General features: G+C 49.8%; 1 protein-coding gene across 5 annotated transcripts; it reads left to right on the plus strand.

Moving 5' to 3' along the window:
* The first annotated feature begins 1,818 nt into the window (after nt 1–1,818).
* On the plus strand, nt 1,819–14,812 carry S100A2 (S100 calcium binding protein A2). Of its 5 annotated transcripts, none has more exons than XM_070607531.1 (3): nt 1,819–2,080; nt 13,458–13,604; nt 14,559–14,812. In XM_070607531.1, exons 1-3 carry the CDS (start codon nt 2,051–2,053, stop codon nt 14,709–14,711), a joined length of 330 nt encoding a protein of 109 aa, XP_070463632.1. In that variant the 5' UTR covers nt 1,819–2,050; the 3' UTR covers nt 14,712–14,812. The 5 variants fall into 5 exon arrangements, with proteins under 5 accessions (XP_070463632.1, XP_070463635.1, XP_070463636.1 ...); XM_070607534.1 differs by lacking the exon at nt 1,819–2,080 and adding an exon at nt 8,063–8,176; XM_070607535.1 differs by lacking the exon at nt 1,819–2,080 and adding an exon at nt 10,679–10,858.
* The last annotated feature ends 1,464 nt before the right edge of the window (nt 14,813–16,276 follow it).

Here is a 16,276-nt window from a genome sequence, read left to right on the forward strand (position 1 = left end):
ATCTCTTGAGATAATCTTATGGTTTTAGTTTTTGATCTATTAAAGTGATGATTTAAATTAATATATTTTCTAATGTTAGAACCATCCCCGCATTTGTGGCATAAACCCAACTTAGTCAAGATTTTTTTAAAGTATAATGCTGGATTTCATTTGCGATGGTTTATTTAGGATTTTGTATCTTTAAGCATAACTGAGATTGGCTTCCAATTTTCCTTTCTCATATGGTTCATTTCTGGCATTAGTACCTAGGGTGATCTACTTAGTACACAGATTTGGCTGTGCGTAACAGGTACCAAAAATAGCAGTGGCTTGAAGGAGGGAGATGTACTATCTGGAGTCATGTACATTCTGGAGGTGTGTGGTTCAGGGCTGGTTGGGTGGTTCTGCTCAGCTATCCCTAGTTTGGCTCATCTGTTTGCTAAGCAGCAGTGCGAAGGAATGGCATGTTCTCTGCCTTTAAGGGCGTGAATCAGAAGTTGCATACATCACTTCTGTCTACTTCTCTTGTCCTGAGCTTAGTCATGTGGCTATACCTAGCTGCAAGGAAGGCAGCGTGGCCATTATTTGAACTTAAAAGTAAGTGTTCTTTTGCTATGAGATGCAAGGGGAGAACAGGTAATGGGCAACCAGCAGCCTTTACCACAAAGGTTATTTCATACCTGCCATGTAAAGTAAGTTGGGCCGTATTTCCTTTTTCTATTTTCTGGAAATATAAATTTGTACAGTCATGCGCCACATAACGGCGTTTCGGTCAACAGTGGACTGCATATATTACGTGGTTACATAATATTGGCACCGTATAGCACAGATGGGCAGTAGGCTGGACCATCCAGGTTTGTGTAAGTGCACTCTATGATGTTCTCACAATGACTAACTCACCTAATGACGCATTTCTCAGAATGTATCCCCATTGTTAACTGATGCATAGCTGTATGAGATATTTTTTCTTGGTTATTTGATAAACTTGCCCATAAAAACCATCTGGCAGAGTGGTTGAGTTTGTGCTCTCCACTTCAGCTTCCCAGGGTTTCGCCGGTTTGGATCCTGGGCATGGACATGGTGCCGCTTATTAGGCCATGCTGAGGTGGCGTCCCACGTGCCACAACTAGAAGGACTCATAACTGAAATACACAACTATGTACTGGGGGGATTTGGGGGGAAAAAAAAAAACAGAAAAAAACCCCCCATCTGGATCTGTTTTATTTTTCATTTTTATCTTTGTTGTGTAGATTTATACTACTGATCAATTTCTTTAATGGTTATAGGCCTTCAGATTGTCTCTCTCTTAGTCAATGTTGGTAAGTTATATATATTTTTTCTGCAAAGCCGCCTATTTTTTGTAATTTTTCAAATTTCATTCCCAGCTTCATCTGGGGGAATCCTGGTTAACCTGGTCTAAGGGTGTGAGCCTTCAAAGTCTCTTTGCTTTTCCCAAATGCCTCAAGGCCATTCCTGGTTTAACATCATTTTTTGTGTTAATTTCTTGTTTGGGGATTTTCTGAACCATGCCAGCCACGTAAACTAAAATCCCAAATCTGCATGAAGGCAGGTCTATGGTTAAAATTTCTCTTGGAAAACTATTTTTCCCCATCTAGAGCCCGGGTCAAGATATACAAACTTCCTGGTAATCTCATTTTGCTGTGGAGATTTTTCTTTTAGGCCACTCTTTCACTACGGGCGTAGTTTTTTGAGGTCTTTGCTTCATGTGGGGGGCTTTCCAATTCCCAGCTACTTGCAGGATATAAAGACTCATCTCTTCTCAATTGGTCCTTCAAAACTGAAGCCCTTTGTTTCCTGAGACTAGAAGCCACCCTTCCCAAGGACAGCTGTAGCATTAACCCATGCTTAGTTGGTTTTTAGTTCCTCCTTTGCTTTCGGCCTCTGAGAATTTCCTTTACTTCCTTGTGAGCTCAACTATGAATTAAAAAACGTATAACTGTCATATTTTAACCAGATGGAAACGAAGTCTAATTCCTTTTTCTTAACACAATAACTTTACCAGAAGATGCCTTGGTTTTGATGATTCTGGATCATTTTTTTCCCTTGGAATATGGTGTGCCCATTAGATTCGAAGAGTCAGGTATTTATTTTAGATTATTTTATTCTATTTGCTTTGTTCTCTTCTTCAGGAATACCAATTATATGTTGGTTGGATTCTTCTGGTTTCCGCATTTCTCATTCTTTTCCTCATAGTATTTTCTTTGCTGTCTTTTCTATTTCATTTTTATGATTTTCTTAAACCTATCCATTATGTTCCTGATTTTGTTTTTCATTGTGTTTATCCTGTTTTAAAATATGGACTTTATCTATGTAATGTTTTAATTTTTTCCTTTTTGTCTTTTCTGAAGTCTTCTAATTCTCCCTTCTTCACCTTCTTTTGCTATGTGACCTTTTCTTTGAAACGTTGTACCTCTTTTTAAAAATCATTTTTAAAAAAGAGGTCATGTTATATGACTTTTTAAAACAATCATCCTTTCTGATTATTATTTACTTTGACTGGAATTAGTTGTCTCCTGAAGGATGGTGTGCTGTAGAGTGGGGTGGGAGTATAGTGGGCTCAGGTGGTCCCTGGGGGTGTGGAGGGGGATCTCCTTTCAATTTTTGGCCTTTGGGCGATAGGGTTGCATCACGGTAAAACTTGGTGTCATGAGGTCTGGCATTCCCTGCCTCCTCTCCTGCTTCACCCCAGTTCAACTCAGGTGGCATATTTGACTAGGAGGCCATGTCACAAGGCAATTGGAATGTCAAGCGAGCATGGTTTCTTCTTAAGCTACCCCCTCCCTGTTGTCCTGCGGTATCAAATTAGGTCTCCACAGGAGACCTCTCCTCAGCCTTTCCTCAACCTCCAATGTTATTGCTTCAAACAGAAGGACACTGGATATCCCTTCAAGGGGGTGGTCTACCCAAGGGTTTGGGCAGCAGGTTTCTACCTTCCTGTGACACCCTTGTTTAGATCCACACATGACTGTATTTGGCAGGTGTCCTTGATGATTTTTGGCCTGGAGTTATACCAGTTTCCTTAAACTTGGTCTTTCCCCTCCTCTATGTTTCATTTTGTTTGATTATTCTTAGTGAGGTTCCAAAATGGAGAAACAAAAAATACCTCTACTCTACCATCCTGCATCGAGAGTTCCCCAGTCAGCTTTAAGACCTAAATTAGCTTATGTCATTCTATTACTTAAAATCCTCCAACGGCTTCCTGTTGTACTTAGAATAAGACTCAAACTCCTTACACTGGCTTACACAGCTCTGCATGATTTGACCCCCCCGACCTCTCCAATGCCATCTTATGCTATTATCTCCCTCGCCATCCATGCTCCACCCACACTGGTCTTCCTTTGCTTCTTTCACACCCCAAACTCCTCCCCATCTCTGGGCCACTGCCTGGAGTGCTCATCCTCTACTCTTTATGTGGGTAACTGCTCATCCTTCAGGTCTCAGATGAAAGATCTCCTCCTTCGCAAGCCCATTCCTCACCACTCTCCCCGGGCGATGGTTCTCAATCATTGCACCCACTTCTTTTTATTTATAGCACTTACTACAGCTTGTAATTACACATTTATTTCCTGTCTTTCCTTGATTACATGCTCCACCAGGGCAAGGAATATGTCTGTTTTATTCACCAATATATCCCCAGGGCCTAGTGCAGTGTCACTACCTAATAAACATTTGTTGAGTATATGAATGAAGAATGAATTGGAGAGTTGTATCCTTGGGAGCTGTGCTGAAGAGTTTAAATGATGCGGTGGTCAGCAGAGAGACCAGAAGGTTTTTGAGCAAGTGAGTGGCAGGATGGACAGCTATGACCAGAACGGATAAAAAAGAGAGACTGGAGTCCAGGAGGAGACTGGTCAGGAGGTTGTGTCCCAGGCCAGCTGGAGTGAGGCAGTAGCTACAGACACAGAGAGGAAGCGTTGACTAGATGAGGTTCCAAGGAAAACCCAGCAGCATTTGGTATGTGCTCAGTTAGGACTTGTGGCTGCCGAGGCTGCCTGGCTGGATCTGGAATTCTATAGAGCAAGGCAGAGATGATGCCTATGTTGCGACTGGATAACATGGGGGGCTGTGACAGCCTGGGGCTGGCAGGATGGAGCTGCCTGAGTGCAGATTCAAATCCTTTCAGTTTAGGAATGTCTAAACTGAGAGGGTGATGATGCTGTGAGAAAGAGAAAGAGAGAGAAAGGAGACAGAAGGAAGCAAGCAAGAGAGAAGAGGGTAGAAGACTAGTGATAGCCTTACCAGCAGGGGTAGGGAGAGGACGAGGAACTGGGGAAGTGGTCAAAGGAGAAAGTTTGGGGTGAAGGAGGACAGTCAGGGTGACTGAGGAGCACTGCTCTGCAGCCAGGCCAACTGGAGCTCAAATCCCAGCTCCACATGTAACCCCCTGGACTGCTGTTTCCTGATCTATTGATCACAGACACTGCCCACGTTCTAGGGTGGTTGGGAGGATTAAATTAGATGATGAATGTACAGTACTTAGAGCAATGTCTACACAGAGTAATCACTCAATAAAATTTAGTTTCTTTCCTCCTCCCTGTCTGCCACCCTCTTTCCTTCTTAGGAGGAGCTGTTTATCTAGCCAGAAGCTGGGCAGGTTCAGAAAGTCATTCTGTATCACTTCACTTAGGGATGATCTCGTTCTGAGAGACTAATTCTTGTTCATTCTTATGATTGCACGGTAAACCCAAGCACTCCAGAAATCAGCTCAATTTCTTCCCACAAGGAAATTTCCTTTGAGAATCCAAATGCACACTGGAGGCTGGTTGGTGAAGACAGAGCGAGGATAACTGGAGGTGGATGATCTTAACGGGCTGTGCAAGTAAGCCGGGACGATGACGCGCGTATCTACCCCATGGAGGGAGTCAATCTCCTGATCTATGAAATGAGGAACGGAGTGGCATTGATCTAGATCAGGCTAGGTTGTCATTAAACTGCCATTTTTGAAGCTGGACAGAGGTGTTTTGCCAATTATAATGGGAAAAATATGATCATTTCCAAGCCAGGAGAAGAAGTGAAGCAAAGGAACAGATTTTTCACAATTTTAAGATTTTCTTTATTCTTTTTTCTTAAACTCTTAACACCTGATACTAGCAGATGACAAAATGAGGGCTCAAAGAACAAATAAATGTTGACAGGGAAATCAGGAGTGGATTATTTGTATTTTAGTGGATGTATGGGGTTTGATCATGGTTTTATGTTGCTGACATGTTGGATGACCCCATCTCCGCAATGACGTTGGTTCTAACTGCGTGTCATGGTTTCTTCTTCTACTGCTGTATCTAATAACATTCACTGAGTGCTCACTATGTACTTTACATGCGTTATTGCATTTGATCGGTGAGGTGGGCGAGAGTATTCTCATGTTACACAAGAGGACACTGGTGCTTAGAGGGAGGTTAAGTAACCTCCGTAAGGTCCAACGGCCAGTGTAGTGAGTGGGGTAACTTGATTCCTTGTTTTGGTAAGAGACCCTTGACCATAGGGCTATCTGACCCACACTGGCCAATCATAGCATCCTGCCTCTCTGGAAACAGAGATTGGTCCACAGCTGAGTCCATGAAGCAAGCAGGGCCAGCCAGGGCTGTTCCTGGGCTATACGGACACTGGGTTTACAAAGTTAGAGCAGTCTGTGGCCATGTTCCTCCTTATATAGAAAGGACTTGCTACAGTAAGAGTGAAGCCGACATGCAAAGAGAGACAAAAAGTGATGAGGGAAGGAGGAAAAGGTGGATGGATGGTGGGACGGAGGGTGTCGAGTTCCCTGTTCTAGCCCCCAGGGCTGTGGTTCCCTGATCTGGTGAATTATCCCAGGGACCCATAACACAGTACATCCTCTGTTTTGCTTCAGTGAGCGTGCGTTGAACTTCTGTCTCTGATCGCTGAAAGATCTTGATTAATAGAACTAGAACACGGTGGAGACAAGATTCACACTCAGAATCCAACATCTTAACTTCTCTGCTATAAGCATTTCCTGGTATCATGCACTGATCTCTTCAAATGTCTCTTTAAACCACTTCCTCTTGAGCAATACCCTGTAATTTTTTAAATCACTGCTCACCTTTCTGAGTCAGCTTTCTTTTTCTGAAGCTGCCCTTAGTCCTTTTCTGAGATTTGGGAAGTTCCCTGGGTTTATCAGAGCACATTAGAACACATCTCTCGAGTTGAGTGTTTCTGGGAAAATTGTTAATCACTCTGCTTTATGTTGATTCCTGTTGGCACCAGTTTCACCAAGTGACATTTTTTCCATCCTCAGTCCTCCATTCTGGCAAATGGCAGCGCCCAGCTTCAGACTCAAGTCAGGCTGACACTCAGGCCTGTGTGCTTGCTGGGCAACAGCTGGCCTCCAGGCTGTGGGAGGCTGTGAGGCATCTGCAGGCTGGAGTGGAAGGGTTGTGGCTTCTAAGTCAGGCATCTGACCTCAAGATCTACGGGGCTCCATACATTGACTCTCTAAGGAGTTGTGGGTCAGGGAGGCAAGGCCCCACACCTGAGGTCCAGCCGTGCGAGAATGTGCTCCTGCTAGCCTACTTTCACAAGGACACCAATGGCGGCGGGGCGGCCAGAGGTTGGGCACACAAGGAATGGTTTGTTCCTGACTGGAACCCCTGAGGAATGACCCTGGTTAGTTGTGTAGATGACAGCAGAAGGCCCAAGGAGGAAGCCTGAGTCCTGGAGTTTCTGAGGGTGCTAAATGTTCACAGCCCTCTCCCTTTTGAGTTCTGAGAAAATCTCTGAATCTCAGCTGTGGACCAGAGAACGTAATTTGGAGCTGAAACCAAAAAAGTCCCTTATATTCCAATCTTGCTGCTTCCCAGACTGACCTTCCCCACCTCATCACAGAGAGAAGCTGCCCAACTGCACCCTGCTCTGAGGGGTGGTGGGGTCACCAGGGAGGTGGGGAGAGCAGGAGGAGGGGGTGGGGCCGGCTGATTGAGAAAGAAAGAGCCTCACCCTTTTCCTTCGGAGGAGAGAGGGAGTGGAGGAGAGAGGAGTGGGCTGAAGAGCCCCTCGGAGGAGAACCCCTCGGAGGAGTGGGTGTTAAATTGCCCCCTCCCCAAAACACTGGCAATGGCAGGAGGGAAGACATTCTGGTGATGTTGGAGATGGCTGGGTCTGTGGAACGGTAGCAAGTCAGCTTTTAGAAGGTCCAGGTCTGTGAGTAGCAGATTTAGAGCCTGTGTCTGGAAATGTGGTATTGAAGGGAAGAGAGAGGCTGGTGGCCATGGGGGACTGCACGCGTGCCTCCATCTGGCCATTTGCCAAGCACCTGGTCTGTGTCAGGCACCAGGGATACCCGGAATTAACAATACCGAGTGTCTATGTCCAAGCAGCCCAGTCTAGTAGAGGAGACACATAAACAAATAGTCACAGTTAAACATGAAAAGTGCTGTTATAGGGCGATGGGCAAGGGGCTGCAGAACTCCATAGGAGGAACGCCTAACTGCGTGTGTGTGCATGTAGGCACACTCACGCCATCTAATACGTGGGGAGGCTGGGACGTAGATTCAGAGATGCTGCGTGCTGCACAGAGAGGATGACCTTTGAGATATGTTTAAAGGGTGATTAGGAGATTGACAGGGGGACGAACCGAGGAAGGACTTTCCAAGGGAATGAATGGCTTAGACAGGGCTCGGAGGCAGGCAACGGCACGGCATGTGCATCAGTAAAGCTGGGTGCCGAGGAAGGTGTGCCATGCTCTGCAGCCTTCTCCTGAAAGTTATGGGAGTTCCCTCAGTGCTTCACCTGGGGAGTGACATGCTCGGATTTGAATTTGGGGAAGATCACCCTGGTGGCAGAGCTGAGAAGGGGTCAGAGTGGGGGGGCAAGGTTAGAGGTGGGAGAAGAGACCAGAAGTGTTTACGGAAGACCAGGAGCAAGGTGATGCAGCGGGATCCCAGGCAGTGTGGACACAGCGGAGCCCTACCTAGTACGCGGAAACAATAGATCGCTTGACCGGACACCTGGAAGGCAGTGAGGAGGAAGCGGGAGGCTAGGAGGACAGCCAAGTTTCTCATCTGGGTCATTGGGTGGATGGTGGTGTTATTTTGGGCAAAGAGGAGGGCCAAGGGAGATGGGAGATCGAGGAAGGATCCTTTTAAGCTTATTTTAAATCCAGGCCAGAGTGCAACTGGAGGCAAGAGGAAAGGGGATTACTGAAGACGCCTGACCAGAGCAGGTAGAGGAGCTGGGCTTCTGGGCAATGGGTGTAGGGGTGGGGAGAGGGTGGGCAGAGAGACTGAGGCTGGTCTGGGTACGAATCGAAACGTCAGGCTCTCAGCGAGATTCTTGATGACTGGGGTTTACAGGGAGGTTTGCCATTGTGACTAAGTCCTGTGTTTAAGTCATGCCTCATTAATTGTGTGAACTTGGGCAAACTTCCCTGAGCCTCAGTTTCTTCCTCTGTAAAGTGGGGTAAGGTTGCACTAACTTTTTGGGACTGGTGTGTAAATTAAATGGGGATAATCTATGGAACTCGCCCAGCACACAGTAGGTGCCCCACAATGTCAGTCTGACCCCTCTGGCAAAGGGAACGCACAAACACGTTTCTCATGGTGAATCTAGGCAAATCCAGAATGACCCGAACCACGTGTGATAACACGGGTTCTCTCACGCTAATCATGCTATCAGGGGATAGTTAGATAAATTATTTAACGCAGTTAAGAGAAAATATTTCAAAGTGTATTTTAGGGGGCAGAAAGAATAATAAAAGGGATCCTTGTGGGAAAAAGTTTAAGTTCAGAGGCGTGGTGCAACTCACCCAAGGCTGCCCGGTGAGTCAGAGTGAATGGCAGGGCTTAAACCCGTGGCCGCAGCAGTGAGGCCATTTCTCTTTCCGCTGAACTACCTTCGGAGAAGGGGCTGGGTGGGCAGAGCTTGGCAGTGTTCAGCCCCTCAGTTCTGCTACCTAGCTCCTTCCTGCCCCTATCCTTAAGGCTGTTAAACAGCTTCCAGGCATCTGGCTTCCATCTCAGAAGTCTACCTGGGCTTCTCGGCAGGGACTGTCCAGGAAACACCTTATATGTTAGGCAGGTGTGAGAAGTGTGGGTGTGGGAAGGCTCCCCAAAGGTGAATCAGCACTGCCTCCTCCTGCGTGAGTCAGGAGACGGGCATGGCAACCCTGGGGGATGGGCGGGAAAGAGGGAGAGCAGGGAGAGACCTGCCTGCAATGACATGTCGCAACCACCAGGGGGCACGAACCAGGCGGGCAAAGCCCAGGCGCCGCTGGTGGTGGGAAACCTCTGGCACCCGGAGCCAGGGCGGGGACGGAAAGCAAAGACTCAGCTTCTCAGGCTGGACACGGGCCGAGTCACTGCCAGGGGTGTGCCCACTGCCTGCCCGTGTCCCGGCTTCTCTGCCTTCCTGGAGAAGTGGAGCGGGATTGGGCTCCAGGGGTCATTCTATCCAAGCCTCCTGTTCTGCCGTGAGGAAGAGTTACTCAAGATCACACAGGCAGTTACTAACAAATTAAAGTGATCTTCACCAGTCTCAGGAATATGGCCGCTTGATGAGCACCATCCTTTTCCTTCACAGTCCCTTTGTTTCTGTGATTGTTTTGCTCTGGTCATTTCTCCCAGTTTCCATCTGACTGCCTCTTTGTCTCCCTTCTGTCCGCCTGTCTCGTCCTTGCGCACTGGGGAGTTTGCTCAGCTCCCTCCCTCACTGGGTGCCTGGAGGGAGATGTTTCCGGCAGGTACTCCTCAGGGATTTGTAGCTCTCTGAAGCTCTGTTTTCCAACCCAGTGTCTCAGTTCCACTCCTGGGATCTGGAGGAGAAGCTATGATTTGGTACATAATCAGTGGCGTGATTTGGGGAGGTGAGAAGGCCCCCTGGCTCCAAAATACTACCCCCAGCACCCCCCCACCCTTACCATTCAGTAGCCATAACCACTGACTGGCACCTGCTTCTGCAGAAATGAATAAGACCCAGGCCCTGCCCAGTGAGCTCACCATGTGGGGGTGAGGGCAAGAGAAGACAAGCACACAAGTGATTCAGTCGAGGGCAGAATGCTCCAAGCACACAGGGACAAAAGGAGTGCTTTGTATGGGACACAGCAGGTGGGGAGGAATCTGGCTGGGCCTGGGGTAGTTCTCCATGAAGTAGGTGGCATTTGACTGGCCTTTGAAGGATAGGTGGGATTTCAACAGGAAGAGATGTGGTGGGTGGGCACATTCTGAGCAGGGGGATGAGCATAGGCAATGGGGCTCAGCCGCACCGGCTGTGCTCCAGGCACAATGAGCAAAGCAGGTAGGGTGTACGCAAGGGAGGCTGGAAAGCAGGTGGGGGCCACAGTCCGAGCACCTCAGTGCCAGGCTTTATGGGAGAGCCATGGGGACGCCACTGCGACTCCTGAGCAGGAGCGGCACCTGCTGAAGTCCTCAGTTACAACAGAAGCCGCACTGTGGAGAGCCACGCGTTGCACCCTGTGTCCTTACCCTCAGGGTGAAGGACTCTCGTTCCCAGCTCTACCTGAAATAGGTTTTCATGGGGGAAATTGTAGTATGAGGGGTCCAAGTGCGTGGGGATGAGGGGACACTGGCTGGCTGTGCAAAGATGTAGGAGAGGATGCCAGAGGCCCCAAGGCTTGACTTCATCTGTGCTGCTCAGACTGCCCCCACGTCCCATGGTGACCCCCAGAAAGAGAGCAGCCTGGCTTCCCGGCTGATCCTCTGTCAGTTCTCAGTCTGAGCTTCTCTGTGGCATCCTGATCCAAAGCTCCCCGGGTGGGCCTGAGGAAGGGTGTCGTGCCAGCTCTCTCCTCCCAGGCTGGGCTGGGGTTTCCGCCTGTGCTGCCCTGGCCCTGGGGGAGGAGGGCGGTGCCGCTGAGTCACTGCCTGGGCCTCTGGGCCTGGAACCACGGGTGAGTCACCTAGGATTAGGGGGTGCTGGGGGAGGGGAAAGAAGCTGCTAGACATCTGGAGCGGAGGGGGGAGCTGGGCCCGCAGGAAGGGCGGTGCCCGCGCCACCGGGTTGTGGATAGACAGAGCAATAGGCAAAGGGGGCCTGAGAGGGGGCAGCGGGAAGTCTGCTCTGCCCCAAAACCCTTCCCCCGGGCTGGGTCCTGAAAGGCTGCCATATTTGCCTTTCTCTGGGTCTGGGGAGGGGCCTCTGGAGGGGGGTTAGGGAGGGCCGTGACTGTGGCCTCCCCTCAGGCCTGGCCTCCTGGCTTGGGAAGCTGTCCTGGCCTCACTCACTTCCCCCGCAAGCTGGAGAAGAGGAGGCCTGAGTTTACTCTTCTCCCTTTCAAACTCCTTGGGGCTTCCTTACACTCCACACAGACGTTGCTCACCCCAACTGCTGTCGAAGCAGAGCCACCTGCATGTCTCACTGCTTCCCTGTCTCCTTCCAGACCCCTTCCCACCCAAAGGCAGCCTTTCAAGGTATTTCTAAGCACACCCGCTTGCCTCATGACCTGGTGCAGAGGTATTCCGGCGCCAGTGCCGGTGCCGGCTATTAGAAGTACCTTTGTTTCCCCCACTGCCTGAAGTCAGCCCTGCCCTCTTCCTCCTGATGTCTCCCAGCTGCCTTCTCTGGCCACTCGCTGTCTAAAGGTGGCCCCAGACGTGTGCACACATGCATGCACAAATGCAGACGGCCCTGTGAAGTCCCCGCTTGCACCTGCAGCCCCTGACACACCAATGAGCTGTGACTCACAGGCATGTATCATGAGAACAAGGTCTGGCATGAGTCTCCAGGCCCCACGAACAGGGCTGCGTCCCCTCACCCTGGGCCCAGGCTGCCCCCGCCCCATGACATCTCTTACTCCCCTCTGTGGTCTGGGCGGGTGGGGGTTGGGGGGGGGCTGCCCTTGGCCGCCTGGAGCTCCCCTCCAGCTGGTAGTGGAGCTGGCAGTCTCTGGGAGGGAGGGGGCCGGAGCGGGGCAGTGGGTGGGGATGGCAGGAGGCCAGGCTTTGGCTGGATCAGGTTAGGGCAGGTTGGGTTTCCTTAAAATGCCAAGTTGGGGGCCAGTGGGGCTGGCGTATAAATCCCCACTCTGGGCACCTGGCCCTTTGCTTCCCTTCCTGAGTCTCTCTCTGCCCTCTGGTCTGGTGAGTACCTCTGTCCTGCTGAGGGCTGGGTGGGGCGGACCCCCATGGGTCTCTGCCTTTGTCCCTGTGTCTTGATCTTTGTTTCCAGAGTTTTCTCCCTCCGGCCTCCTTGGTGGATCAGCCTGGGACCTCTTGGGTCTCTCCTATTTGGAGGGATCTCTGTGAAGTATCAGAGAGGGTTTTTCCAGGTTCCTCTGTGAGATCTCAGTTTAGGGGTTACTCTGAGGCACTCTCTCTTGGGTCTCTCAGTCTAGAGGCCCTTCTTGGGGTCTAGGCCTAGGAGTATGAGGGGTGTGTGGGGGTGCTTAATGAGAATCCTGAGTTTGTTTGTTTTTTATTCTTGTTTTTTGCCAAGTCCTGGATTCTAGCAGGACTAAGGAACAAGAGCCAGAGCGCTCAAGTGCTTGGGCCCAGCTGGGTCCCTGCCCTGAGTGGTGGCGTAGCTTTGCCCACTGCAGCCTCCACTCTTCCCCCACCTCTGGAAGGTGGGGTTGGAGGGGTTGGCGGGGCTGGCAGGAGCAGCCCAGGGCTTTCCCTGCCTCTGGCACCAGCTCCTCTGGCCACACCCTGGGACCTGCTTGTCTGGGCGTTCTCAGAGGCAGGGCCCTGGAAAAGATGACCCCTGAGGTCTGTCCCTGTGTTCCCAGGTTCCTCCCAGATCCTAGGGCACTGGACATTTAATTTCTTTAATTCCAGTCCCAATAGGATTCTCCTTGGTGGGGAGAGTGTTCCGTTGGCTCCGTCTACCCATGCCCTGCCTGCATTGAAACAGCAGCCCTTGGCTCAGGGGAGGGGAGACACGTTCCCTACCCTCTTAGAGCCCCTGTTCTGAGGGAGGAAACTCACCTGCCCACAGGGGCTTCCATGGAATGATGTGAGCTGGGAGAGCGACACCCCCTGGCCTTGGGAATCCCTGGTGTGAGGAGAGAAACAACTCCTCAGGGAAGCTCATATCCCTAGGCTGCAGCCATGGCTCCTGCCAGAGCCCAGTGAGCCCCCCTAACTAGCCCATGGGGAAGCCCATCTCCCCATTGCTGACTCAGAGCCCACTGGCCTGGGAAGGAGCTGTGGAGAGAGGGTTCCAAATGGAACTCTGGCCACCTTGTCATTTCCCTTTCCACAGACATCAAGGCGGGGAGCCCTGCCCTCGGGGTGTGCCCCAAGTGTAATCAGAGGAGACACGAGGCCCTGCCCTTGGTGACTTCCAACGCGGGGGGAGGGTTGGCATCTGCCCTCAGAGTGAGGTGGAAGTGTGGCCCCTGCCCAGGGAGCCGCAGTCTGAGGGGAAGATGCAGTCCCTGCCTTCCCATTCAGAGGGATCTGGAGAGGCAGGTGCGGGCACAAGGGCAGAAGTGGGTCCTGCAGACTGGGCTCAGGCATGTCTACAACCTGCCACTCCTGTGGCCACAGATCAAGATGTCCAGTCCCCTGGAGCAGGCGCTGGCTGTGATGGTCGCCACCTTCCACAAGTACTCCGGCCAAGAGGGCGACAAGTTCAAGCTGAGTAAGGGGGAGATGAAGGAGCTTCTGCACAAGGAGCTGCCCAGCTTTGTGGGGGTGAGTGGGGCTGCCCTGGGCCGGGAGGGTCCTGGTGTGTGAATGTGGGTAGATTAAGTCTCTTCTCCCCTCCTCTGGGGTGCCTGCTGATACAGATGCCAGGATGGAGCCAAGCCCTTCACGGCCTCCCCTGAGTGGAAGCGAGGCCCACGTGTGAGTGCTGTATGACTGGCTGCTCCCTGCAGCTTTGCAGAGAACAGATGTGCTGGTAGGGCCCTCAGAGTCCATCTGTCCAATCCCCTCATTGGAGAGTTGAGCAAACCAGAGCCCAGAGAGGGGAAGTGAGTGGCCTAAGATCGCACAGCTCTCTCTCTCTCTTATTTTCTGTATTTTATGCCAAACTAAGAAGGTGTGTAGGGAGAGAAAAGCCCAGCTAAGATGTGCACCCTGGGACGTTTTGCAGAGAAATGCAGTCAACTCTCAATTTGCCCTTTACCCTCCCCATTTCCACTAGATTATCCGCGGACACCTGGATAATCACAAAGTCAGGTCTCAGACATTGAACATATGAGGCATGCCATTCTTTTCTTTTAAAAAATTTTTTGGTCAAATTTTTCTAGTTTGATTTCATTTTGGCTGATATTAAAAAGAGTTCACCTTTTCTGAATTTACTTTGCTGGTGATCGGAGTGGCCTTGGCTCCAGAAGTCAGCAAAATGGGGGTAACATGCCCATCTTGCCGGGCTCCTGTGGGGAGCGGAGCCTATCCCGGGCTTCGGGAGTGCCTGGCGTGCTCCCAACTTCCAGCAGGGAGAGATGGAGACTCTCCCCAATGAACATCTGTCTGTCCATCCTCATTTGCGGGGCCTCTTAGTGACTCCCAGGGGTTCCCTGCCCACCGCTTACCCTGCTGTCCAGGGGGGAGGGGCAGCCGGGCTCTGACCAGTGCGTGTGTTTGGTGTGGAAATGGGATGGAGAACGGCCTAGCGATGAGCCCACTCTCTCTCGCTTTCAGGAGAAGGTGGATGAGGAGGGTCTGAAGAAGCTGATGGGCGACCTGGATGAGAACAGCGATCAGCAGGTGGACTTCCAGGAGTACGCTGTTTTTCTGGCCCTCATCACTATCATGTGCAACGACTTTTTCCAGGGCTCCCCGGACCGGCCCTGAAGCAGAGCTCTTGGCTGCCTGCCATGGGTCTCTTGGGCCCAGGAGGACTCTCCATCCCTTTTTGTTTTGTATTCAATAAACTTTTTTTTGTTTGTTGGTAATATTTTAATCGCTCCGTGATGCGCTGTAACCTAGCTAGATCAGCTGGAGTGTTAGAAACTGAGGGCCTCTTAGATCCCACCCCCTTCTGGGCCTTAACTCTCCTTCTGGAAGTCTCCCCAAGGCCAGAGCTGTGCCTTAGGTCCCAGACTTTGGGGTTTCAAATACCAGTAAAAATTTGGAAATTGAGATAGTTTGCTAATATATATATATATATATATATATATATAATGTTTATTGTATATACCAAATAAAGATATTAAAAAAGGCAAACACCATCTATCATCACTATCATTTCATGAAAAAAGAAAATTCCAACAAGGAAGGAAGGATATAATCTCAGAATGAAGGACAGACCTTGACATTCAGTACTGTGAGAAACCAGTTGTCCTGGGATCTGCTCAAGAGACACATTAGTCTAATCAACCCATCCAAGCTTCCTATTAACGACTTGTCAGATTTCAGACCATAGGCGATGTCCCTGTTTCTAGCAAAGCTGTGTTTCTTTTGATATCTGCTTTCAGGTCGGCTAGCTCTAGTTTAAGTTATTCCTCTCCTGTTGGTCTCTGTTGAAAGCTACGAGGAGCTAGTTCATATCAACATTCTGATTTTTTTCTATAATTTTTCCTAAAATTGTAGCCTAAGTTTCCACATATTACACATCCTATGGTGCATCAGATAACAGTTTGACCAAATGCTTTACTATCTCATAACAAAGTCACCAACTTTCCAGACTGCAAAGGTTAAGTTCTCATATTTTATTGTTTCTGCCTTTGATGGCTCCCACTTTTAGTTACTAAATTCTCTACCAGTTAGGAAGGTATTCATTTGTAAGTTACGGGAAACCTGACTAACAGTGGCTTAAATAAGTTGGCACAAATGCCTCACACAATAAGAAGTCTGAGGTGTGCAATTATGCAATTCAGGTTTGGTTCAGTGACTCAGAGACGCTGTTCTGGTTACCTATGGCTGCATAACAAACCATCTCAACACTTGATGAATTAAAAATGTAAATTTATTATCTCTCAAAGTTCTATGAGTAGACTGGTGTCAGTTGGCGGGTTTCTTACTAGGGAATCTGTCATGCAGTTTCAGATGAAAGTTGGGGCTGGAGTCATCTGAGAGTTCCAATGAACTCGACATCCAATGTAGCTCCCTCAACATGACTGGCAGTTGATGCTGGTTGCCAGCTGGGAGCTCAGCTGGGCACCTGGAATGCCTACTCATGAATTCCATTTGTGGTTTGGGCCTCTCAGAGCATGGCAGCTAGGTTCTGAGAGGGAGTGTCCCAAAAGTGAGCATCCCAAGAAGCCCGTTCTTTAGGCTCTTGATTACATTTTCTGAGCCAACTCCTTGCTATAAGAAATGTCTCTGTCTATAGCTAAATGGCTTTCTCAGCTTCTTCCTGCTTATAGGAAGTTGAAGACCCAAAACTTCTTTTTGTTTTGAGCTGTCTTTTTTCCTTT

This window comes from Equus przewalskii, unplaced genomic scaffold, assembly GCF_037783145.1.
Source record: "Equus przewalskii isolate Varuska unplaced genomic scaffold, EquPr2 ChrUn-10, whole genome shotgun sequence".
In the NCBI taxonomy this organism is placed as follows: Eukaryota; Metazoa; Chordata; class Mammalia; order Perissodactyla; family Equidae; genus Equus; species Equus przewalskii.

Bases quoted from the DNA above. Each gene is read 5' to 3' on its own strand.
- S100A2 (XM_008543243.2), top strand. From the start codon at position 11,949: ATGCCAAGTTGGGGGCCAGTGGGGCTGGCGTATAAATCCCCACTCTGG. The intron at 12,048-13,457 runs GTGAGTACCTCT...CTGTGGCCACAG, and splicing joins TCTCTCTGCCCTCTGGTCTG to ATCAAGATGTCCAGTCCCCT. The intron at 13,605-14,558 runs GTGAGTGGGGCT...TCTCGCTTTCAG, and splicing joins AGCTGCCCAGCTTTGTGGGG to GAGAAGGTGGATGAGGAGGG.